Source organism: Phodopus roborovskii, unplaced genomic scaffold, assembly GCF_943737965.1.
Source record: "Phodopus roborovskii unplaced genomic scaffold, PHOROB, whole genome shotgun sequence".
Lineage (NCBI taxonomy): Eukaryota > Metazoa > Chordata > Mammalia > Rodentia > Cricetidae > Phodopus > Phodopus roborovskii.
The window spans coordinates 23,533,327-23,560,455 of record NW_026126459.1 but is presented as its reverse complement, the minus strand read 5'-3'; the positions used below and the strand labels follow the sequence as shown (position 1 = coordinate 23,560,455).

Here is a 27,129-nt window from a genome sequence, read left to right as displayed (position 1 = left end):
TTTGCTAAAGATCAGCTCTCAGAAGGGTCTTGTCTTCTGGCTTCCAGCTGCTGGCTTTATTTTCTGGGTACACTGAAGAACCGAGGTCTGATGTAATCCTTGTACATAGAGTGGAGAACCCCTGGGACAGAAAGTCACCACATCAGTCTGTGAGAAGCAAACACTGACATTTCCCACATGCTTTTCTGAAACTAGCACACTATTGCAAAATAAAGGGTCGAACAAACACCTCTCAGGAAGCTTTGGCTCATGCAGAGGATGCAGAACAAAGCAACACTTAGTCATTTAAGTCAGTATTAACACAGGAGTGTATGTGCGCACACACACACACACACACACATTTTGAATAGGGATTTCAGTCAGTATACTGGGAGACTAAAGGTTTGAGTCTAAAGTGATTGCCCCATGACTATGAACAAAAAACATTTTTCCTCTTTAAGCCTCAGGTTCCCAGTCTGTACCGTGAGATAACAATGTCTATCTTAGGGAGTAGATTTGATGGGTCATTGTATAATTAAGACAGACTTGTCTTTCTCCCAGGGATGGCAGTAGCTTCTAAAAAAGCTTGTAACTGCTGGAAAAATAACAGTGCTGGATCACACCAGAGGCTTATGCCATGAGAATGCATCTGGCATCAGAAGTAGGGGGGAACCTGACACTTCAGCTCTGGAGCTTGTGGTCAGGACTGAAGTGAATCCCAGGAGAGCAGGGAGACTCTGAAGAGGTGTGGTTAAGAGTAAAGCATTAACGACAACGACAGAATGGCAGGGCAGGAAAATGCGGGGTATTTATACAATGGAGCTGTTTTTCCAGCCAAGAGAATAAAATCCTGTTGTTTGCAGAAATAAATGCAGCTGGAAATGAACAGGTTATGATGACCTCAGAAAGACAATCATTTTCTCTCATTTCTGGTTCTTAGATTCTATATAAATCTCTCTCTCTCTCTCTCTCTCTCTCTCTCTCTCTCTCTCTCTCTCTCACACACACACACACACACACACACACACACACACACACGATGGCAGGAAAGTAGATGTGAATCTGTCCAGGGAACAAAGGAGACTGGGGACTGGGTGGGGGGCTGGAAGGGCAGAGGAGAACATGCTCTTTATACAGTGTGAACACGTATGGAACCCTGAAGAAGCATAACTGAGGGTGGTTGGTGGGGTGGAGGTTGGCAAGGAGGGGGTATTCATAGTGCTTGCTCTCCTGTTCTGAATGCTCAACTCACTGTCCCTCAGCCTTGACCTTTGTTCTTCATGCTCTGGATGAGGGAGGGACAGATCATGTCTTTGTACAAGCCAGGAACTTGGGAGTCATTTGTTTATTTATTGTGTGTGTTCCTGTGTGTGCCACGGTGCACATGTGGAAGTCAGGGAACAATGAATTCTCTCCTTCCACCATGTGTGTCTTTACCCGCGGAGCCATGTTGCCTGCTTGGGAATCATAGCTGATTTCTCTTTTCTTTTCCCAGTCACTTGGTGGCTACACTATAGCTTCAGTTTTACAGAAGTCATTTCATACTTCAAGATGACCTGCCTTCCACCAAATAAAGTATATGGGGGTGTGTTAGGAACAACACATGTCCCTGAAGCCCTTGATGAAGGCACTCAATCTCTAGAAATGTGGTGACACTTGACTTACCATTTTGGAACAAGCAGTTAGAACAGCATCCACTTGGTCCTCTACCATAGTGGCTCTTGCTTCACAGGCCAGGGGACCAATGTGGTAATTCTGGCAAGTGCTGGAGAGAGAGCTGGGCAGGTGAGGGCATCTGCCTCACAAGTCCATGACCTCAGAAACCATAAAAGGTGGACAGAGAGAACCATTCCACAGAGTTGCCCTCTACACCAGTGCCAGGCCATATGTGCATACTCCCACACACACACATCACACACAATAATGCTAAATTGTGAAAGAATCCTGAGAGTGGCTGAGCACATGTATCTATTCCAATGACACATTCCAGAATTAGAGAAACAGCAGGCTGTGTGTGAAACAGACCCTCTGCAAAACATACTGACCTCTATGAACTGTTTTTTTTTTTGGTTTGTTTGTTTGTTTGTTTGTTTGTTTTTTTGAATCAGGGTTTCTCTGTATTGTTTTGGAGCCTGTCCTGGAACTTGCTCTGTAGACCAGACTGGCCTTGAACTCATGGAGATCTACCTGCCTCTGCCTCCCAAGTGCTGGGATTAAAAGTGTGTGCCACCAATGGCAACTCCTCTACGTACTCTTATTTTGAACGACACTTCACTGTTATTCTGCCACAGCAGGGTCTGTCCCTGACAGCCAGTATTTCAACCACCCCAAATGGTGTGATTATTTTCTCTTGGTGCACAGGTTTCCTGGTAAATGGCTACAGGTCTCTTTGGGGAAAGCTAGATAAGTGATTACAATACATTTGTTTATACATAGCTATGTGTGTATATACACATTATATATTTATATGCATATTTGTGTGTGTAAAACATAAGTATGTTGGGATATGTGCAATATCTTCCCTTTGGGGCCAGAGCTCCCTGCTGTGAGCTTTAAATTCAAGCCTAGCCATTTCTGCTTCTGTGGTACCCTCACTTTCAGTTCTAGGGCCGCCTTACCCAGGGCCCGCCATCTCTGTGGCTCAGCCAGTCCTCGTCGGTGTTTGGACTGTTGCTAATCACAACAATCAAGCATCACTGCCTTTGCCAATCAGATGCTGCCGGTGACCCAGTTAAGATCAGCATCTCTCTGTCCCTCTTGAATCCAGGGAGGCCAGCCACTCACCACAGCATTCTCAGAATAAAAGAGCACTATCAGGACTTGTGAAGGTGCCAGGGCTACCTGTACACAGGCATTTCCTCCCCCGGCAGAGGGGGTGGATAGACTCAGGGAGGCAGTAAGTCCCTCTGGCAGTCTATCTCCTTCATACTCTGGCTGCCTGCCTCGATGGCAGTCTCTCAGCCTCAGTGCTGGTGCCAGCTGAGGCTAAATCGTCTTTGCTCCAGGATGCCCTGCACTCTGCAGGCTGGCTGCCAGCACCCCTGCAATTCTAGCAGAATTTTCTTGTGCCCTGCCTTCCAGTCCCAACAGGACAAACAAAATGTCCCCATACATTACCAGATTAGATTTTCCTGAAGAGACAAACTGCCTGTCACTTCCTAAAGGCCCAGGGGGCCAACCAAGCCAAGAGCTTTTGGAGACTCTTCATATCTGAGCTGTGACATTTGGTAATAAGAAGACCAAACAGTGAGCACTCTAAGGCCTTTGTCACTTATGCCACTGTAGAGTGGCCCGATGCAGCCACGGATGTAAGGACACATAAGCTTGACAGAAGGGCTATAGAACCAGAGGCTTCTCAAGAGAAGATTCTCAGAGACCAAGTACCCACTCAACTGTGAAAAAAGAGCTTTGTGGGTGACACTAAAAACATGAAGACTGAGATGGAAGCAACTGACTCAGTGATGGCAAGGAGAGGGGCTTTGCTTTTGCAAAATTCATTCAAAGTCCATGCCTGGGACTGGCCAAAACAGCTCTGGAAACCGAAGCTGTTGCCATTGTAGTTGAGTTCACGGGTAATGACAGCTTTTCCAGGGTGGCTTTGGTGGATGGTCTGGTAACGATGGAGGCAGGTTTGTGGGAGGAGGGGTTACAGTAGCACGGGGAAGTCAATTCTTCAGGCTTGGGATCCAAGAAGAGAGGAAACCAAAGCGGGAGCTGGCCCTGTGGTGTGCAGGCCACAGTGACCAGCAGCTCTCTCAGCAGGAGAGGCAGCCACAGCTGTGGTAGGAAGTTCTCATTGCAGGAAACAAAGCTAGCTGGAGAGGAGAGCCAGACCCAGAAAGCAGCAGGGAGCCCTGTCTCATCTGTGTGTCACTGTATACCGGCCTTGCTGCTGCAAAGGTATGTATTAGACTAGTTACTCATGGACAAAATCCTCAAGGTCTGGACGGTGACCAGTGTAGTCTGATAGTGATGTCTTCTAATGCACCTCTCTAAGCTCTACCATGTAAAGTTAGTGTGTTCTGAGGCCATCTCGGTACACTTCTCCCCTGGTGAGAAGTTTAGGGTCCTCTTGGGGTTCTACCAGGTTTCATTGTAAATTGATTTACAATTGCTTGGGTAAAATGGCCTTGCCTCCTTAGAAACTTTAGTGTAGTTGATTGTTGCAGTATAAAGTTCACATTGAACATATTCACTTAAACACATTCTATTGAGCCAGGCATGGAGCAAAGATGTAATCCCTGTACCAGGAGGCCTGAAGCTGGAAGACTGGCTGGGCTACTTCCTAAACTCTAGCCTGGCCTATAGTGTAGGACCCTGTCTAAAGCAAAATATTTAAAGGGTTTGGCACCACCTGTGCAATTTATAAGTTCCATGGGTCCATAGGAAAGACACACTGTCTACAGAAAAGAAGGACTGATACATGAGGTCTGTATGAAGACAGCCAACCAGAACCACCCTAAGGGTCTAGTCTGCCCTGTATATTCCAGCTGATGTTCAGCAGTTCTGAACTGTCCTTGCTCATCCTATCAGGAGATTGTTATTTTGAGTGTGACCTTACTAAATAGCAATTTTTGAGGCCAGCCTTGACTACCTAGACATATTCTGTCTCAATCAAACAAACCTCAGAAATGCAGGCCACGAATGATGGTGCATAATTGAAATCCCAGCACTCGAGAGACAGCGTCAGGGAAGACCACCATCCGCTGAAGGCCAGCCAGGCTACACAGTGAGCTCATTTTCTTAGTGATTGATGGGAGGGGCCCAGTGCTTGTGGGTAGAACCATCCCTTCGCTGATGGTCCTGGGCTCAATAAGAAAGCAGGCTGAACAGGCCATGAAGACCATGACAGTCAGCAGCTCTCTTCCAAGGACTCTGCAGCAGCTACTGCAGCCAGGATCCTGCCCTGCTTGAGTTCTTTTCCTGACTTCCTTCAATGATGGGTTATGATGTGGAAATGTAAGCCAAATAACCCCATTGTCCCCAGCTTGCCCTTTGGTCATGGTGCTTCATCTCAGCAATAGAAACCCTAAGACATGATCCTTTCTTTTCTTGTAAGTACTTTGTCCACTGGGGAAAGCTTCATTCCTGGAATGGAAGTAAAAAGGCTGTTTAGAGCTGGGCAGTGGTGGCACACTCCTTCAATCCCAGCACTTGGGAGGCAAAGGCAGGTGGATTTCTGTGAGTTCGAGGCAGGATAGGCTCCAAAGCCACACAGAGAAACTCTGTTTCAAAAGAAAAAAAAAAAAAAAAGGCACCCATCTCTCCTTAAGGTCTGGCAGTTGCATTTTATCAGGTGAAAATCATAAGAAATTAAGAAGCACACTCCTACTAGCTTGCTTTCTTAAAGATTTGTACCTGAATGTATGGAAGTGTACACTGTGTATGTCTGATGCCTGAAGAAGCTAGAAGAGGGTTCCAGAATTCTCAGAATTAGAGTTAGGAATGGTTGTAAGCGCCCATGTGAGTTCTGGGAACTGAACCTGAGTCCTCTGCAAGAACAGCCAATGTTCTTAACTGCTTCATCTCACCAGTCCCCAAGACTTTTATCTACAGTCTCGTATTCTCTCAATCCAATATTTATCTTCTACCTCGAATGAACAGAATAAGGAAAACAAAGTCAGCACACACACCTGTGGAGGACAGCCATCCCCAAGAAAACTTACCTAGGGTCACAGCTCCCACAGCACATCCTTGGGCAGCAACCCGCACATGGATGAGACGAAGGGACATCTTCTCATCTCTTCTGGACTTTAACTTGTAAAGGCCATAGGACAGCACAGCCACAAAGCCCGCCACCCCTGTGGATTTAAAGCATAAGTTGGATAAACAGGAAGCAGGAATTCCCTTTCGCCACATGAAAACCCCTGTAAAGGAGGGGCTGCCCTGAGGATGGCAGTTCTCTGCAGGCCCAATAGCCCTTGTCAGAATCCAGGGTTAAAGGTGGTGTAGGATTTTATAATATCTGCATTATATTGTACCTTGTGATGAGACCTAGGTCTGCAAACCTGTGCATGTCCTACACCCTACTCACTTGGACTGTAGGAGTTTCATATATTTTTAGAGTAACTATGTTCTGACTATGACTTATCACGCGAGAGCAGGTATCTTGATGACTCAGATTTTGGAGTATACAGAATTTTTTGGATTTCAGATTCTGAACCTGTACCAGAGAAGACATTAAAGAGGACTGTAGTGGAGGGTTGCCTAGCGTGTCTTGAAGCTCTAGCTAGGACTGTCCCAAGCACTGCATAAAGTTGGTAGGTTGTGCTTAGATGTAGCTACATAGGGAGTTAAGGCTAGCCTGGGCTACATGAGACCCTGTGGTCTGGCTAGGTTTTTGTCACCTTGATGCAAGATAGAGTCATCTGGGAAGAGGAACCACTATTAGAAAATGCCTCCATCAGATTGCCTGTAGGTCTAATAAAACAGGCTGAGAAAGCAAAGTGGATCAAGCCAGTGTGCAGCATTGCTCCATCGTGTGCTCCAATCCCCACCTGCAGCCCCTGCAGACTGTAAGATGAAATAAACTAAATAAACCCTTGCCTCCTTGTGTTGCTTTTGTTGGTGACATTTATTTTATGTGAATATGTTTATGCACCACATATGTTCGGTGTCCACAGAAGCCAGAAAATGGCATTGAATACCATACCCTAGGACTGCAGTTACAGATGGTTGTGAGCTGCCATGTGGGTGCTGATAATTGAACATGGATCCTCTGGAAGAACAGTCAGTGCTCTTAACTGCTGAGCCAGCTCTGCAGCCTCTAGTCATGGTGTTTTATCACAGCAATAGAAACTTCACTGAACAAGAAGCATACTGGAAAATATACTTTTAAAAATATTTATTTATTTAGAGAGAGAGTGTGTGTGTGAGAGAGAGAGAGAGATTGAATTTGGTTGTGTTTGGGCTCCGGGTTCATATTTCCTCTTGCTAACACACTGCAAATCCCCGGCTAGCCAGCCTGTTTCCTACCTCCCATTTCACAATAGGCACTTTCTTTCTTTTCTTCATTTTATTTTATTTTAAGCTCAAGAGCAATTTCATTAGAGTTTAAAAGTACTCTAAGGCAGGCAAGCTGTAAATCTCTTCTGGCCTCCAGGGGTATGTGGAATGGAAATATGCATAACTATGGAAACACTATACATATAAACAATTAACAAATAAATCTAAAAAATGTTTAAGGAAAGTCTTCTTAAAAACATAGTGCTGTTCTTCTTTGGGTTCTCTGGTTACCCTTCTGATTTATGTATCTCTCCATCAGCAGCCACAGTGTCTGGGTTACCTGAGCTAGGAGGCAGAATGCCTTCTCCCATTTTATCTTAAACAAACAAACATCCCAGAATGGAACATGATGCACTTGTAGTCCCAGCACTTGGGAGGTTGAAGCAGGGGGATCAAGGATTTAGAGGCTAGCCAGAGCAAGACAGGGACACTACCTCAAAACACAAAAACCAAAAGCCCAAGTCTTGGTGCACTTACCTATCATGAGCAAAACCTCTAGACTGGCCTCAAGCTCTGGAAAAGAAATGGTTTTAGCTGTTGGAGAATTCATAATTTCCATATGCCATGTGTGTCTATGTGCATGTGTGTAGGTATGCTTGTACCTGTATATACATCACATAGGCCAGAAGATAGCCTAAGGGTGTCTTTCCTCACATGCTGTTCACCCTGGCCTGGAAATTACCAAGTAGGCCTGGCTGGCCAGGGAGTCCTACAGATCTGCTGGCTCCACCTCCCCAATGCTGGGTTTACAAGTGAGCACTTCCATACCCCCGGCTTTTTTTATATGGTTTGTAGAGGTCATATTCAGGTTCGCATGCTTCCATTGCAAGCTTGCAAGCATTGTAGCCACATAAACCTTGTTGGAATTTAATGAGAATTATATTAATCCTATGGATCTGTTTGGGGAGACCTGACCTCTTTTTTTTTTTTGTTTGTTTTGTTTTGTTTTGTTTGTTTGGTTTGGTTTGGTTTTTCAAGACAGGGTTTCTCCATGGTTTTGGAGACTGTTCTGGAACTAGCTCTGTAGACCAGGCTGGCCTTGAACTCACAGAAATCCACCTGTCTCTACCTCCTGAGTGTTGGGATTAAAGGCATGCGCCACCAATGCCTGGCTGACCTCTTTACTATATTACAATATATATTACTAATTACTAATCCATGAACATAGTACTATATTAAGATAGTAATAGTACTATCTTTACTATACTGTGTATATATATTACTAATCTATGAACATAGTAGGTAGTCTGTTTATTCAGATTATTTGTGATTTATTTCCATTAGAATTTCACAGTTTGTCAGCATATATATGCTAAGTATTTATTTTCTTTAAAATGCCTATAAATGGATTTTCCCCCCCTTAAACTTCAGAGTCTATATGTTTGTTCATAGTTTATAGAATGCAGGTAATTCTTATGGGGATAAGAAGTTCTGGTTAACTGTTGGCACAGGAGATTCTAGGGATAGGTGACATCTCTATCTTTCATGGTCTATTTGGTAAAGTGGAGGAAAAGCCAGGGTGGATGATCACAGTGCTCTGTGTGTTATAGGCTCATTGAGTGAAGTGATTAATGCACAAGATTTATACACAGCAGAAAGCAGCCAATAAGATAATAACGACAGGGCCAGTGAGACGGCTCGGTGGGCCACAGCACTTGCTGTCTGATCCTGACAGCCTGAGCTCAATCTCTGGATCCCATTTACAGGTGGAAGAAAGCTGACTCTCCCAAGCTGTTTGTGACATCCACACATGCCCATCCAAATCACATATGCACACACTCACACATAGACACACACATATTCTCTCACAGACATACACACACACACACACACACACACACACTCTCTCACCACACACACAGACATATATACACATTCACACATACAGACACACACAGAGACACACACACTCTTACCACACTCACAAACAGACACACACACTCACAAACACAGACACACACACTCTTACCACACTAACAGACATACACACACATTCACACACACACTCATATGCTCACACATACACTCAGACATTCACACACACATGCTCACACACATACACACACATTCACACTCACACAGACATATACACACACACAGACATTCACACAGACACACTCACATTCATTCACAGACACATTCATAGACATACACAGACACAGACACCCGCTCACACACACATACACATTCACACACATTCTCACACACAGATATACACATACACACAGATTCACACACACATACACACACACACACACAAACATGCACACACACAATAAGAGTTAAGGAGGGTAGAATGACAGCTCCTCAGGTAGAGCACTTGCTGCTCTCTCAGAGGACCAGCGTCTGGTTCCTGTAGTCCATGTCAGTCTCCTGCACCTGTACTCACATGCATAACATGCACACATCCACTCACACATATGCACACACATGTTCACAGACATGGGCACACACACACACACACCCCAATAGGACTTCTTTTTTTAACTCCCTGCATGGTGGTGGCACACGCCTTTAATCCCAGGCAGAGACAGGCAGACCAATGATTTCAAGGCCAGAATGGTCTATAGAGGGAGTTCCAGGACAGCCAGGGCTACACAGAGAAACCTTCTCTCAACAAACAAAAAAGAAAGATTTTTTAAATTTAGGGGGGGAATACACACACACACACACACACACACACACACACACACACGCATATATATATATATTGTTCATGATTGTACCATGTCTGAGGAAAACAAAAGAAAACAAAAAAATCCTCAGTGGCCTGAACAGAAGAAAAACTGTATACCTCCAAACAAGAGAGCTTTGTGAGTTTGAGTATAGCCTGGTCTACTTAGAGAGTTTCAGGTCAGCCAAGGCTACATCAGGAAACCCCATCTCAAAAACAAACAAACAAGAAGAATCATAGATTTATTTTTATTTATCTCACCCCAGGGCCTAGGTATATTGGGCAAGGACTCTAGTTCTAGGCCCCATCCCATAAATCATATTTGTAATTATGGAAATAATTTCGGGCAATTAATAGAAGTACTTTGTCAATTATCTGTATGACACAGTCCATTCCATGGGAAAATATCTGTAAGTATTGTTAAAATTACAAAAACTAACCAGAACTTCAGTGATACATACAAATTGAATCCTAATTTGTTTTCTAGCAAAACCCCAAGTCTTCCCTTGGTCAGGTCAGGGTCTGTCCCTTTGGGAGATGAGAACCAGCACCTTTCCTGTTTCCATGTCTCTGGTCTGCAGGTAATTGAGTTTACTAGGGACACTTTCATCTTTCTGCATTAGTCACGCTCACTGTTATTAGAGCACAAATTTAATGTATAACAGACGCCGTGGCTAATCTGTTCATTACCAGGATCTGTTCAAATAGCATCGAGGGACTTGTTTTTGTCTTCTGTTGTTCCCTATTTTGAGGCAGGGTCTTACGTAGCTCACACTGGCCTGAGCTTACTCTGTGGTGATGATGGCCCTGGACTTCGGATCTCCCTGAGAGCTGGAATTACAGATGTCATCTGCTACCCCTGCTCACTGCCATAAGAAGACTTGAACCTAGTGCTTTGCACAAACTGGCCCAACCGAACAACACCCCAGCCCCCAAGAAGTAACGTTCTCCTCATACCTGACAGCAATGAAAGGAAAATCTGTAACAGCAGACACCAAGACTTAGAAGTGGTGCATAGAGCAAAGAGGCAGCCGGCTCCAGTCCTCCGTCAGAAACGTGAGTCTACTCAGTGAATTCTGTTCAAGTCAGTATGAACCAATAATTTTAGACAGACTTCTAGGGGCTGCAGAGATGGTCCAGCAAGCACAGGTGCTGGCTGTCAAGCCTGATGACCTGGGTTTGATCTCCGGAACCCACATAGTGAAAGAAAAAACCTGTTCCCAAAAGTTGTCCTCTGACCTCCACATGCATGACGTGCAACACCCCTCCCACACCAAAATATATAAGTAAATACAGAAACATTAGTTAGGCCTTTGATGAAATATGTAAAACTGAATAAAAGGATAGCTAAAATCCACTGGCGTCTGAACTAGAAAGTACCCTCAAGCTCAACCCATGTTGCTCCAAGGGGCGAGCTTTGGAGAATCAGAGCTTGCACACACATATGGGGAGTGTCACCCTCAGAAATACTGAGCTCTTTTTTATTGTGTTTTTCCTGCAACCATCAAGATGCACACTTACCCACAGGGACGAAGGGAGAGTCGCTCGATTTCCTGCGGAGACGGGACAACTGGCCTTCATCCTCAGCTGCTGACCACTCATCCGAAGACATGCTTCTCTCTAGGGACAACAGGGGATCTGTGTGGTTTCCTCCATCATCCCAAGAACCTTGCTGCATTGCTAGGAGCCTGTCTGCTCAACTAAAATAGTCAGCTCTCCTACCCTCCATCACACTTTCACTGCAGAATCCCAATCGGTCAGGGGAGTAAAATATATGTGGAGAGAGAAACAGGCAGTCAGAAATCCTGAGAACAACACCTCACTCCCCATCCAGTCCTCTTTCCCACTATAACATTTGAAGTCACCTGGGAGCTCAGGACTTCTACCCAGACAAAACTGCAGGCTTTCTCTTACAATGAAGGCACCAACACAGGCAAAAATAGTCTGGTGTCGAGGTGACAGGGGTCTACCATTCTGCAGGAATTGCGGAGCCTCATACAATTGTTCAGATATTTACTGAGCATGCCTGGTCTGTATGGGGAAACACACACAGTGCATGGCATGGTGTTCCAGTCTGGTATCTATGCAGCCCACCTATTCCTGTGAAAACACATACAGTGATTGGTCCTCAAACAACAGAAAATCAAACCCAGTAAGAGTCACCATACCTTGCACGTGCTGGAACACAATCCCACCACTTGCTTACTATCTCCTGCTGGGCTTGAGCAGCACAGGTACAAGGCTGTCACAGATCCCTGTGATTTCCAGCTAATTGGTGATCATATGAAAGCTGAGAGACAACCCTGAGGGAGTGGCCAGTTGGCATTGGCTGAGGTCTCCCGTCCTCCTGCTGAAGACCCAGCAGCAGCAGCACCTTGCCACGAATGTCAGGCTTTGGAAGATTCTGTGTTTCATTTGCTTTTTCAAGACAGCCCTGGCTGTCCTGGAGCTCACAATATAGATCAGGCTACCCTTGAACTCAGAGCTCTGCCTGCCTCTGCCTCCCGAGTACTGGGATTAAAGTTGTGTACCACCACGCCTGGCTAGAAGAAACTCTGACTGTGAGCGGTCTCCTGGGCCGCGGTGACTCTTAGATATACCTTCCCAGGCCTGAAGGGAGGGAAAGTGCAGGGGCACTATTTGGGGCCATTCAAGGCCAAGATCCAACTCATATTTTAGGAATCCGGCACAATCCTGACCCTGGGCTACATGAAAGGTCATAAGCAAGTAAGAACAAAACAGCACTTAACACAGGACAGCTGGGGCTTGTAGCTCAGGAGTGGTGTGCTTGCCTCACGTACATGAAGCCCTAGGTTCAAAGCAAAGTACAAAATCAAAAACCACCTAACAGAAACATGAATGATACACACACAACAACAACAACAAAAAGTCTTCCAATACCAATAGGCAGCAGATAAGGGCGAAGCCAATTATCCTGACTTCTCAAGGGTTCTAGATGTCCCTTTGTTTTAGAGGCACCTGCAGGAGACCTCACACCTGCAACCTATACAGATACTCAACTCCACGAATACCCTTAAAAAGGACCAGTCAGCACTGGCCCTTGGCCACTCAAAGGTGGGGTGTGCGGCAGACAGGGCACTGAGAGCAGGCTAGAGGGTGACTTGCACTCTAGGCCATGAGCATGCAGCCTGTCCTGGCTTCTGTGGTGTGTGCAACACTCTTGACTCTTCGGAAATCCTATCTTGCTGGCACCTTCCTGGAGCTCCAGCCCACGCATCTCAGCATGAAGGCGGTGGACCAGGTAGAGTTCATGGTTTTTGTTTTTGCTTTGTTTTTTTGTTTTCTTACATCTTTCAGCTAGAACTCTGGCCTGCATCCCCCTGCTTTCTCTTCCTTCCCTCTGGTAAGTTGCAAACTGATTGCTGTTGGTGCTTTTCGGATGCATTTGGGGCATTCTCTTTCATGATCCTAATGCAATAGAAGAAATTCACGTTTTGTCAGTTGTCCTACCTATGTCTAGCAAAAAAAAAAAAAAAAAAAAAAAAAAAAAAGGTTTACAGTTTTTTTGTGTTTATTTGTACTTCAGGGGGTGAGAGAAGCTCATCTATAGAGGTCAAAGGATGACCTGTAGGAATTGGGTCCACTTCTACCTTGTAGTTCCCAGGAATCAAATTCAGACCATCAGGCTTAGCGGCATGTGCTTTACCGGCTTTGCCAGCCCACCAAAAATTAATTTTCAAATGTGTGTGTTTTTTTTAATCTAGGATCCAGTAATGCTTGACATGTGGCTTCAGTCCTCTTCATCTGAAAGACTGCCTTAACGATTCTGACCTTCATTATCCTGCAGGTTTCTCTTCATGGTATCAAACCCATGGCCTAGGGCATGCAAGGCAAACACTGTTCCTCCAAACCATCCCCAGCCTCCAGGCTGCTTATTCTGTAGGATTTGAGCATAGTTTCCCTGGTGTTTTCTCATTAGGCTGAGACCATGCACTGCAGGCAGACTGCCTGTGTTGTGTGTGACGCCAAGAGACACAATCCGTCCTCCTCTCAGGGCCGTGCTTTTAACTTTAACTGACCTGCTGGGGATGGTGGGGTGGGCTAACCTGGAACATTTGCCAATGTCTATGGTGTAAATAGGCCAATTTCAAGCTAGTGTCTGTTGTCATGTAACTTGAAGTAGAAAGTGTTTCTCTCCTCTGCTGGTATTGAGGCAGGGTAGGAAAACAGAAAGGGACATCGCCCCCGGGGCCAAAGTCTCTTGCCAGCTGAGAATCTAGAGGCCCAGAACACATAACAACTTCCTGGGGATCGTCCACATAGAAGCAAGATTCCTTTTATACAGAAGCAATTTCCCAGGTGTATACCAGTAACTTTTTGGAATTGAAAGCAAAACTCTAAAAGTTGTTAAGCGATGAAACCACCTGGTGCTCTCACTTGAGTTCCTAGGGAACACCTGAGTTGCAATTCCAGGGCTCATCAGAAGGAGGTGCGTGGCTACTGGAGGAGCTCCGCCCACTCTCTTCCTGTGTGTGTCTCTGTTAACTTCAGGTGTAACTCTCCATTGCAAGTGTCAGGACTGAACTCCAGCTGTGCTTTATCTTGGCTCATACCAAAATTCTCTTCTGGAGCAAACTTGATGAGCTGAGCTGGTTTTGCCTCAGTGGGGTCCCCAAAGCAGTGCTGGTGTCAGTGCGGGCTGTATCTTCTGCATATGACTGCTCGACCATGTTGACCAGAGTAAGTCTGCCAGATTCTCCACAGTGATACACAATCCCTTTGTAATTAAGAACGTTAATAGATCATCTAACGTTACATAAACATCCTGATGTTTATTATGCTCTAACCCATTAATTTCAGTGCTTATTAATGATGGTTGCCTTGATCGATTAATTCTGTTTTCAGAATGGTGATTTCTGAGCCCCCTGACACCATCATTATTTTGGATTACTAGTTGAGGTTCTTTTTCTCTTCTTTTCGGGCTTCCCCCCCCCCCCTTCTCTTTCCTGAAACAGGGTTTCTCTGTGTAGCCCTGGCTGTCCTGGAACTCACTTTGTAGATGAGGCAGCCTCAAACTCGGGGATTCACCTGCCTGTGCCTCCTGAGTGCAGGGACTACAGGTGTGTGCTACCACTGCCGAGATTCTTTTGGTTTTTTGAGACCATCCCATGTAACTCAGGCAGGCCTGGAGCTGATAAGTTACTGATGATGACCTTGAACTCTGTTCAGTGACATTGTAAAGAGGGTTTTGGTAAACAACCTAACAAGTGTTTAATGCTGGGAAACAGATTAGTGGACAACCTGGTCAAATTGACAGCATTTTGATGTGTAAAACTTTATAAATGGCACAATCCCATCAATAGACAAAATGTAGCTAGGCAATGGGGACACACACCTTTTATCCCAGCACTCAGGAGACAGAGGCAGGCAGAACTGAGTTTGAGGCCAGCCTGGTCTACAGAGTGAGTTCCAGGATGGCCAAGGCTACACAGAGAAACCCTGCCTCAAACAAAACAAACAACCCCCCACAAAAAAAACCCCAAAAATAGGCAAAATGTAGCCAAAATCTGTCTAGTGTGCAATCCCTTAACAGATATGTTTAGTTAATACACCCCTAATGGAACATAGAGATCTGACAATGCTTGATTTAGTCCCTAGTAACACAAACTCACACACACTCTGACACTCACTGTCACACACTCACACACATTCTCTCTCACACACACAACAAAAACCAGTAGCAGCCCAGATGTGGCAGTAAGCAGAGGAAAGGGTTTGGAGGGAAAGTAAAAGTGAAGGTTTGGGCAGGTCCCTTTTATGGGAAGGAAGGAGTGGGTGGAGGTGTCTGGAGGGAGGGAAGACAGACCTATTAAAGGAGCCAGGCTCTGGGCTAGCTGGAAGACCCTGGGAGAAGACCTTATCCTTAGGGAGAAGACCTTATCCTTAGGCCACAAGAGGAGATGAGTCCTGTGTTCCCTCCAGTCCTACTGTGACTCTTCTGTCAATGGGGAAGCCATTACTGAGGGGTAATGAGCAGGGCCACCTGAGTTTGGCCTTTGTGGCAGCAGGTGATGGCAACTTCAGTGTCTAAGCGCCAAAAGTCTGACTCTAGTTTAACTTTTCCTTTCAAGGAAACAGGAAGCAAGGGCTGAGGTCATTTGTACAAAGGGCAAAGGTGAGCGACTGCTTCAGGGACATTTGTTAAGACAAGTGCTAGTCAGGTGAGCAAGAAGCCTAGCATGAAGCCAGCGACACAGGTGACTGAGCTGACAGAGCACATGCCTGTGACGGGGAAACATGACTGAAAGAGAAGGCAAAAGCCGGAGGTGGGGTGGGGCGCGGAGGGCAGTGGAGCAACAGCTCAATGGCTGAGAGTTCTTGCTTCTCCTGCAGAACCCGAGTTTCGGTCTCAGCATCCACTTCAACCTGTACTGCTCTCTGTGGACACCCTTACACATCACACACACGCGCGCGTGCACACACACACACACACACACACACGTAGATCAGAGGCAAACTTGTGGGGACAGGTTTTGTCCTATGGTAAGGGTTTCAGAGATTGAAGAGATTATCAGGCTTGGCAGCAAGCCCTCTCATGGGCCCAAGCTTTGTTTTTATTTATTTGGTTTTTCAAGACAGGGTTTCTCTGTGTAGCTTTGGCTGTCCTGGAACTCACTCTGTGGACAGGCTGGCCTTGAACTCAGATCTTTCTGCCTCTGTCTCCAGGGTATGGGGACCAAAGGTATGCACCACCACTGCCTGACTTTCAAGACAGAGTTTTCCTGTGTAGCCCTGGCTGTCCTGGGCCTCATGTAGACCACGGTAGAACTAGGAACCTGCCTCTGCCTCCAGGTGCTGGAATTAAAGCTGTGTGGCACCACTATCCAGGAAGTTTTACATTTCAAATAAAGGATTTTAAACTCTAATCTGAAAGCCGTGAGTCTCCATGGAGGAGTTCAGACAGGATGTAGTGAAGGCTCAGTGGGAAGGAACAAGCTGTAAGGTAGAGCAATGGAGGGACACTGATTTGGAAGGAAAATGAGAGGGAGCTCTAAGATGAAATTATGGTTTTCAGCTCGAGTGACAATGACAAAAGCCAACCAGGTAAAAACAGCGAGATGAGCAGACTGGAGTACAGAAAGATCCTGTTGGAATCGGCAAATGTGAATGGTGACAGGCCAGAAAGGCAGGGTGATGAGAGTGAGCGACAGTGGGTGGCTCATCTGCTGCCGCCCCTGGGGAGGGAGGAGCTAGTGTAGGTTCTTCCCTAAAACACTCTGGTGGGTGGAGTCACATTGCTAAGTTGAGAACAGGCTTAGTGGGAAAGACAAAAGACAAGCCTTAGGGAAGGGGAAGGGGGTCTCTGAGTCTAATGTTTTGCGTGTGGCACTGGGAGGTGATGACACCATCCTTACACAATGCTTGGCTGTGTTTCCCTGCTGAAATGGTGTGTTTATTGTAGGAACATTTTTTTTTTTCTTGAGGCACTGAGCGTCATGTCCAGGTTTAGGTTTCTCATACACTAGACAAGCACATTGCCATGAAGCAGCATCTCTGCCCTACAGGAATGTTCTTTAAATTATTTTTTGTGTGCAGATACCTTGCAAGCATGTATTTGGTATGTGTGTGCATGCCATACCATGGAGGCCAACAGAGGCCCTGGAACTGGGGTTACAAAGGGAGGTGAGCGGCCAAGGGAGGTGAGCTGCCAGTTTGGAGCTGGGAACTGAACCTGGGTCCTCTAGAAAACAGTGCTCTTAACTACTGAGCCATTTCTCCAACCTTGGTTGTTGCTATTTAAAGGGAAGATCTATATTTTCTTTTCTCACATTTTCAAGGCTATCTCTGTTCTTCTCCACAAAGTTAAGGATTGGACCCAGTTCTTACCATTTTAGTGTAGCTCTTACCTTTTCCTGCACACTTGTAATCTGTGTGTGAACATTTGTCAAAACTTTCTTTTTAGAATTTTTCCCAGGAGTCTAGAATACTCTAAGTCTTTCCCAGAAAAGAAGATAAAGGTAGCACAGAAAGTATGGACTGACAGTTTATCAATCAATGTATTTTTTATTTTTATTATTATTATTTGAGATAGGGTTTTCCTAGATAGCTCTGGCTATCCTGAAACTCACTCTAAAGACCAGGCTAGCCTCCAACTCACATGAAGCCTTCCACTTCTGTTTCCCACATTCTGGGATTAAAGGCATTTGACAATGCCTGGCACCTCACCAGTTTGTTAGTAGTTTGCTTTATCCACAGTGTCCACTTAAACCACATGGGTTGCTGGGCTACAGCACTCAAACTGTGTTTCGGAGAGTCTGTCACTGGGATTGGAGAGATGGCTCAGTGGTTAAACGCACTTGTCATTCTTGCAGTTTGTTTCCCAGCATCCATGTGGAGACTCATAACCATCTGTTCCAGGGGATCTAGTGTCCTCTTTCAACCTCCACAGGGACCAGGGACGTAGTGCACAATGCAGATAAAACATTCATGTACATAGACTACTTTTTAAAAGTACACTAATAGTACATATTGTGCCCATGTGTTGAATATCATATACTATTACATATCTATGCACAATTGCTGTATTTCAATGAAAGCGTCTTATTTAAGAAGAACAGAATGCTCCAATAATAAAAACCCGTGAATCTTCAGAAAACATTGTAGTGCATAACTCTCATGTTGATTCCTAAGCTGCATTTATAGAAGAAAAACCATTTTCTGGTAGGAAGACCAGCATCACCCGGCCCTTCTCAGGTGTGCCTAATGATGCCACTGTGGCCAGAGTGAGCTGGGAAGCACTAACAGCTCTCATCTCACACCTGTTACGTAGATGGTAAGGACCGCTTTTACCAAATCAATAGAGTACTAGTGAAAGCTGGGCAGCGGTGGCACACACCGTTAGTCCCAGCACTCTGGAGCCGGAGGCAGGCAGATCTCTGTGAGTTCGAGGCCAGCCTGGTCTACAGAGTGAGTTCCAGGACAGCCAACACTACACAGAGAAACCCTGTCTTGAAAATAAATAAAATGCCAGTAAGAGATAGCAATTGGATTTGGGTTCAGGCATTGGTCCTTCCACCCCCTGCACCCACAAAGCTGGGAAAAGTGTTGAAGAATCTGTTGGCAAATGGCTCTACATGCCAAGATGAGTGGCTTAAATTCAATTTGATGACAGATGAGTAGGTATCTCCTTAATTTGAGTGTAGGGATGGCTACGTGAAGCTGTTGTGTAAGAGCCTTACATAACAGCTTCTTCCAAGCTGCATGCCCTGAGTTCCATTCCCAGGCCCCACAAGGTGGCAGGATAGAACCAGGTCTGGAGAGCTGTCCTCTGACCTCCAGGTTCACCTTAGCGTGTGTGGGCCTGTGCATGCACAATCAAATAAACCAGTGGGCTTCAGGCAAGCCAGGGCCTGTCTTAAAAAATGACAAATGAAACTGGTCCCAGAGACACTGGTATGGGCACATGAGCGAGGCAGGTCCTCCACAGTGACTGTGAAGTGAGTCTGTAACCTAGAGAGCACAAGACTGGTGTCTGTGACGTCACTTGTTTGTATCCCAAGGTATTGTTGAGGAGTTGCTTCTTTCTTGCCCGCAGTAGATTTGGGGTCTTTATAAAAACTGCTGCCCCCATGGCCTGCACAACTGCTGAATAGCAGCTGTTAAAAACAGAGTCCTCTTTCTTTAAATCCCCAAGAAAAGCTTCTCCAACCGGCGTCTGGTGTCATCCGATAGTTTTGTCTCAGCATCAGGGAGTCAGCATGCTGTAGCCGCTAACTACCCTTAGCCTTCCCCCCTGGGCTCCTAGTGCATGAGTGTCAGATCCCGGGGCAGATGCCCAGACATTCAGGGTCATCTGGCTTCCTGTTCTTGTCATTTTCCCTCTTCAGCCATAAAGCAAATGGTACCATGCCATGTTTCGCATGACAGTTTTAAAAGGGGCTCCTGGCTGCTCTCTTATTTCCTCTAACAAATAATAATAAAAGTAGTTGCTGTTCCAGGACTAGGCTTGCTGATCCAGCTCTTCTTGTTCTGCCCCAGATGTTGCTGCAACCCTGCATTTGCCTCTGTGTGCAGGAGTGCACAGCTCACTGCACAATCCCCAAGGAATGCGACGACCCGACCTGCGATCCACAGGGTGTCTGCCAGCTGACACCACCTACGTTAGCAGGTGTCTTAGTTAGGGTTTCTATTTCTACAACCAAAATCCATGGCCAGGAAGCAAGCTGGGGAGGAAAGTGTTTGTCTTACACTTCCACATTGCTGTTCATCACTGAAGGAAGTCAGGGCAGGAACTCAAGCTGGACAGGAACCTGGAGACAGGAGCAGATGCAGAGGCCATGGAAGGTGCTGCCGCTTACTTGCTTGCTCCCCATGGCTTGCTCAGCTTGCTTTCTTATAGAATCTAGGAACCACCTGCCCAGGGATAGCCCCACCCACCATGGACTGGGCCTCCCCCATTGATCACTAAAAGAGAAAATGCCTTACAGCTGGGTCTCATGAAGGCATTTCCTCAGCTGAGGCTCCTTCCTCTGATGACTCTAGCTTGTGTCAACCGGATAACACAAAACCAGCCGGGCCAGTGGGGTTGTTACTGGAGGTTTTAGGGCAAAAGCCCTGGTTTCAGGAATCCAAACACACTAAGCTGAGCTACCCAACCAGCCAGTTGAAGAAAGCAGCAGTGAAGAGAAAGATTTGGATACGTCGGGAGCATAGATAGAGGGGTTCAGTGACCCCAGGTCCACTTTCCAGCAGACTGACATGACTGAAATGAGAAGGAATGGGCTGGGGAGACGGCTCAGTGGTTAAGAACATTAGCTGCTCTTCCAGAGGACCCAGGTTTGGTTCCTAGTACATATGGTGTCTCACAACTTTCTGTAACTTCAATTCCAGGGAGTCTGACACCATCTTCTGGGCTCCTTGGGAGCCATCCGTGCATGTGATATACTGTACATGTAGACAAAACAGCCATACACATAAATTGGTAAGAAAAAAAATTTAAAAATAGAGGAAGAGTAGAGGGGCAGGGAAGTGGAGGTGATCAAGGTGGTCTGGTAGAGCCATGTGTGTGTTCATGCCTGCATAGGGTGGCCCTTACTGCCTGGTGCGGGCGGGGCGGGAGCTTGTTCTCTGGGAGCTTAGGAAATGCTCCAAAACATGCTCTGCCACCAGAGACGGTTGCCTTCATCTGGAGCAAAAGGCTTTGCCACTCCTGCCCCCAAGGTGACTGCAGATCACTGAAGAGCCCAAGGTGTTATAGTGGGGCCTGGGCCAGGGATGATATAGGTGGTGGTTTACAACTTAACAGCAGAATCAGGACTAAGGGGATGGAGTGCAACAGATAGGTATGTCTGTCTTTGATCAGAGACTCATGAAATTGTTGGGGTTGGGGGGGGTTGTTTTGGTTTTGTTTTTTGAGACAGGGTTTCTCTTTATTGCTTTGGAACCTGTCCTGGAACTAGCTCAGTCGACCAGGCTGGACTTGAACTCACAGAGTTGAATCTCACAGAGATTCATTTGGACCAGTAAGTTTTGGAGTTGATACAGTCTCTCAAATGTTTCTCTTTGGAAGAAAAAATACTGTTTTGCTTAGTCACCGTTACTATTACATTTAAACCGACTGCAGAACTGGGTGCAGTGACCGGTCTTGGTTCTTGGCTCTAGTCACCATGACCTCTGCTTGTTCTCTGGCACAGGGTGGAGCCAGTGGCCCCACAGCTCATTAGGGAATTCCTGCGATTCTCTAATGCAGCCTAGGCTGGGTTTTAAATGTTGAGATGAAGTGAATAGCTCTTGCTTTTGTTGATATTAGTGTTCCATGACTCATTGCATTGCCAGTTGCTTTAACTGACAAACTGGAGTTTAATTTCAGCTAAGTACTGTGCTTTTCAAAGCCACACTAAGAGGAAGGGCTGGCTCTGGTGCCAAGAGTACAAAAGAAACAATTATGCAATGTTTGCTTCCCTTTCAACTCAGGACATCAGAATCTGGGAATAAATATAAGACATTTGAATGTTTGCAGGGGTGGGAGTTGAGGGGGGTGTTGAGCCATCAAAATATTTCTGGGGCTCATAGCCCTACACTCTAAGAGTGAACACAAAACCTGCCCACCCTTTAGGCTCTGGCGCCTTGCCCTGTTTGCCTGTTACATCTGCTCCTTGAGTGCTGGGATTAAGGTGCTACTGCTATGCCTTGATGACATCCATTCCTTATCTGCCTGAGGTCATGCACCTGCTGTGTAGAGATCAGAGGGCAACTTTTGGGAGTTGATTCTCCTTCCACTATGGATTCTGGGGACTGGCTCTGTTGTCAGGCTTGGCAGCAATCACCTTTGCCCACCCAGACATCTTGCCTGGTTTGCCTTCACTTTGTTGAACATGAATTTCTTCCTTTCATTTAACTCTAGCCCAAGTGGTCCAAACAGCTGAAATACTCTCCATCCATCCTTTGGAATTCATCTCAAAGAAGCCCTGGGTTGATGGGAGATGGGAGAGCATTTCCTGACATCCATGCATCGTCTTACAGATGGCTAGAGAGACAACTGCTCCTTAGCTTATTCAAGAATAGAACATAGTAGGTACTCAATATTAAGCATCAGTTAAATAAATACACCAGGGGTATAGCTTAGTCAGAGTGTTTTCCTCACTCACTAGGCCTAGGGTTCAACCCTCAGCATCACAAGAAAAAATATCGAGGGGTGTGTGTGTGTGTGTGTGTGTGTGTGTGTGTGTGTGCGTGCGCGCGCATGCACGTGTGTACATACGTGCCTGTGAATATGTGTGCATGAGCACTGGTGAGTCAGACCTGTGATCCCCACACTCTGTTGGTTGCAGTAAAATCAAGAGTTCCAGGCCAGCCTGTGCTACATGGTGAGACCCTGTCTCAAACAAGACCTCAGCATGTATTAAATATATTATTACTTCATTGTTTTGTTTTTGTTTTGAGAAAGGGATTAAATGTGTACACCACCATACCTGGCATTCCAGTGTTTCTATTCATAGCTCTTTAGGTAGATGATAACCCCATTTACTGGTAAGGGAGGAAACTGAGACTCAGAGGCAGGGTGATCTCTGTGAGTTTGAGGCCAGCCTGGTCTACAAATTGAGTTCCAGGCTACATCAAGAACCCCTGTCTCAAAAAAATAAAGTAGCTTACTCAAGATCAAACTCAGCAAATAACATTATAGGGGTTGAAAAATTCTTCTACCTTTATCTTCCTGTCATCCTAGAGGAGACTGAGAATTAAACTGAGGTAACATAGAAAAGTATAATTCAGGCTTTATTTGAAATGGAAGGAGCCTACTAAAGACCGGGGCTGGAGTTGGCTCAGTGTGCAAGAGTAGGGAACTGAGTTTTCATTTCCAACATCCTCATAAAGCCTCGGGCATGGCTGTGGGCACATGTTAACCACGGGACTGTGATGGAGCAGAGCAGAAGCAGGTGCCTGTGGAAGCCAGAAAAGGGCATCAGAGCCTTGTAACTGGAGTTCCATGTGGTTGTGAGCCACCCCATGAGGGTGCTGCGACCCACATCCAGGTCGCCTTCAAGTTTAGCAAGTGCTCCTAACTGCTAAGCCATCTCTCTGGCCCTATTCAGAGTGGTTTTAAACGTGTTTCTTCAACTGAGGAGGAAATCTATAATATGCCAACATGGGTGACAAATTATGCAGTTTTGGGGCTTCTGAAACCTCCATAGCAGGTGGTAACTGTAATAGACATATGTATTTCTCTAGCCTAATCACTCTATAGCAGTGGGGCTATGTGCCATGCCCTTCAGGCAAGGTTTAGCCTAGTCCTCTGTACGGGGTCACTACCTTCTGTGGTAGTTTAAATGTTATTACCCCCATAATCTCATAGGGAGTGGCACTATAGGAGGTGTGGCTTTGCTGGAGTATGTATGGCCTTGTTGGAGGTAGTGTGTCACTGAAAGGGTTTCCTATGCTCAGTATACCGCCCAGTGTCTCAGATCATTTCCTGTTGACTGCAAAATGTAGAATTCCCAGCTACTTCTCCAGCACCACATCTGCCTGCACACTGCCATGCTCCCCACCATGATGATAATGGACTGAACCTCTGAAACTGTGAGCCACTCCAGTGAAATGTTTTCCTTTAGAAGAGTTGACATGGTCATGGTGTCTCTTCACAGCAATAGAAACCCTAAGACACCTACCAACGTGATGAATACATTTCGTGAGGTACATCTGTGCCTTTGCAAGCCTCTCAGTCATCAGACCAACATAAGCTGGTAGTAAAATGTGTGGGTAAAGGAAGGGCTGACTTCAGGAGAAAAGGTGGCCCATATTCCAGAGCTGAAGTGGGGGATGTCCCAACCCCCCAATACTGACTTATGTTTAAGAAGCAGAGCCCCGAGCTGCCGCCTTTTTGATCTGCATTCACCAACAGGATCCTTGGACTCAAACCTTTCAAAACTCATTCTAGATGGCTGTGGTGGCACATGGCTTTGATCATAACTTGGGAGGTAGAGGCAGGCAGCTCTTTGCGAGTTTGAGGCTGGCAAATGATCCATAGTGAGACCTGTATCAAAACAAAACCCCCAAAACAAAATTCTACTAGGAATGGAGCCTGGTTCAGTACATCCTTGCCTGGCTTGTCCTGGGTTCAATCCCTAACCTGGCACCACAAAACAAACAAAACCATAACCACACACCCATACCCCACTCTGATCCTTCCAAAATGGCTAAAATCTACTAATTGTAGGCAGTTGTTTGGATGCTAAATGTCCCTGTAGGCTTGTGGGTCTTAGTACTTGCTCCCCAGCCAGTGGGCTGCTTTAGACTGTGGAACCTTTAGTAGCCTTGCTGAAGGAAATGAGTCTCTTGGATTTTTATGGTCTGGCCCAGTTCTGTCCATTCTCAGGTTACTGACTGAGATAATATAACAAGTTGTCCATGCTCCTGGCAGGGTGCCTCCAATCCCTGGACTGTAAGCCAGAGTAAGTCCCTCCCTCCAGTCACATCACCAAGGACTACCCTCATAGGTAGGTACATCATACTTGGCTGGAGAAATACACGCCTGTGTGTTCAAATACAGCCCCTTAATTGTCTAAGGGGATGTTTCCTTCTTAGAGACACTAAGACACAAATGAAGCCAAGCCAGCAAATGTAGAAACTGTTTACTTCCATTCCTTAAATGAATATAAGTTTATTGATTTGATATTCAAAATAGGACTTCTGCAAAATCATCTCAGAAAATATGCATTTGTTTAGATACAAACTGTAGCTGAAACCCTCCAATGGGCCCACCTAGACACTCTCTCAGTAGGTACATAATGATGTCCCTGGTTTTCTTTCAAGACCAGCTGAATTGCTTCTCTCTCTCTCTCTCTCTCTCTCTCTCTGTTTTTCAAGATTTTCTTTGTAGCCTAGAACTTACTCTGTAGACCAGACTGTCCAGGCTGTCTTAGAGCTCAGAGACACGCCTGCCTCTGTCTCTGCCTCCTAGTGCTGGGATTAAGGGCATTTGCCACCACATCTAGCTCAGGACCAGTGGAATTTGGTCAGAACAATCCCCTCAGGCCTTGCTGACTACACTTACAGATTGCTTTTAGAGTTGCCCACATAGTGTACCAGTTTTCCCTAACCACAGTGGGCCCTTTCACTGCCTGGAGTCTATTGTGTTCAGCAAAGTATGTGCTAGATAAGAAATTAACCCAAGAATCTTGACTGTCGTGAGCAGTTCTGTGGTAACAATGGTATATCAGGTACACTTGTAAAGACAGTGTAGTGCAGCAGGATTTGGTGACAGCTGTTGGCCAGAGACACCAGGGCAGCAAGGAGGTTCAGATTTCATTTTCCAGGGGAGGATTTTCTGTGTTGGTCAGACATTGTATTTTTACTTGGCTGGTATTTATTTATTCGGTTTGCAAGCTATTAGTTTCCCCCTGCTTCATTATCAATGGCTAATGAAAGACCATTGCTCCCTTTGAAGGGGAGTTCAAAGCTGCTTTGATTTGGTGGGAATTAATACAGAAAATGGTTAAACAGAAACCTGTGAGGATGAATTGGACTTCACCTCTCCCAGTCAGAATTTTACATCTAAAACTGAAGCCTTGAACCGTTGCAGCTGTCCAAGTCTCTCCTGCCACCTCTATTTCACAGCGTACCCATAGATGTGGGGCCGCACCAAAGTCCAGGACAGTGGAGCCTGGATATGCTGCAGCTTCAGCTTCGAGAAGCCGGCCCGCTCCAAGGTCTTCCAGCTTTCTCTCGTTAGATTGCATCCATCAAACAGAAGGTACCAGACAGGATCCAGAACCTGTTGCCAGAAGTAGTTCCAGGTGGACCTCTCATCCGCCACATGCTCCATAAAGTAAAACGCCCCTCCCTGAGAAAGAAAACACACATGCAAACACACATTTTAAAGACACTGGTTTTGGAGAAAGTGTCATTGGTAAAAATGGCCTCTAGATGTAATTTATAGGTCTTTCTCATACAATAGTTATTTTAATTTCTATTCTTGTTCCTGCCCAGTTGCTCATCTTTTGTTTTCATTTACTCTGGTCAGTTTTAAAAACCAAAACCATTGTCTTCAGTGACTTGTTAATTTTTGTCTTTGTTTTTTGAGACAGGGTCTCAGCGTGTAGCCCTGGTTGGCCTGACCTCCCTATTTAGATCAGCCTGCCTCTGCCTCCCCAGTGCTGGCACTTGTAGTGTTTTTTAATTCAAGGGGCATGAACCCTTCAGCTTCTCCTGGGAGCTACTGTTACCGAGTTTGACATCTGAACTGTCTGCAGGCTGTTGCTTCTGCAGCAGTTTAGAAATTTATAAATTCCAATTTGTCAGCCCTTACCTTTGAAATTCTCTGCCACTCTTCTTTAAAAACAACAACGATGACGACAACAAAACCCTTCCTTAATAGTTTGCCTTTTAGCTTAGAATCCTCCTGAAATTGCAAACCAGGCCTCATCTGTCACTCACCGGCCTCAGTACTCGGCACACCTCTCGCAGAATCTTCTCCTGGTTCTTCACTGAGCACAGCACCAGGGTGCAGACCACAGCATCCACAGAGCCATCGGCTACTTGGTGCATGTTCTCGCCGGCCGCCACCAGGAAGCGTTCAAACTGCAGCTGCCGGTTCTCTGAGACGCTCTTGAACAAGAACTTCTCGAAGTTGGGGTTGGGGTCGACACAGGTCACCCTGCACCCCGGGGGATAGAACTTGAAGTTGGCCCCGGTGCCACAGCCCACCTCCAGCAGCGACAGCTTCCCTGAGGGGCCTGCGAACTCCTGCAGGTTGCTAAAGAGCTCCTTCTTTCTGTTTGCCATCTGCTCATTGTACATCACCGTGAAACGCGACAGGAAGTAGGGAAACCACTTTCGGCATATCCAGTTCCACAAGCCTAAGAGGTTCAGCAGATACATGGGAGATGCCAGGATGCCCACGAGCAGCCGGAGGACCAGGATGGCGAGCGACATCGCGGTGGCCCAGCGGAGGAGAAAGGGTCAGGGCCTGGAGCAGTCCCTTTGAGAAGCAGGGCGCAGGCTCAGGGCCAAGC

At 46.1% G+C, this 27,129-nt stretch overlaps 1 protein-coding gene across 2 annotated transcripts; it reads right to left on the bottom strand.

Moving 5' to 3' along the window:
* On the bottom strand, positions 1-27,129 carry Tmt1a (thiol methyltransferase 1A). 2 transcript variants are annotated; one of them, XM_051189902.1, is made up of 4 exons: positions 26,552-27,129; positions 11,180-11,276; positions 5,646-5,780; positions 1-121 (listed from the first exon to the last, which is right to left on the bottom strand). In XM_051189902.1, exons 1-4 carry the CDS (start codon positions 27,047-27,049, stop codon positions 57-59), a joined length of 795 nt encoding a protein of 264 aa, XP_051045859.1. In that variant the 5' UTR covers positions 27,050-27,129; the 3' UTR covers positions 1-56. The 2 variants fall into 2 exon arrangements, with proteins under 2 accessions (XP_051045859.1, XP_051045858.1); XM_051189901.1 differs by lacking the exons at positions 1-121; positions 5,646-5,780; positions 11,180-11,276 and adding an exon at positions 24,757-25,958 and having other exon boundaries at positions 26,552-27,125.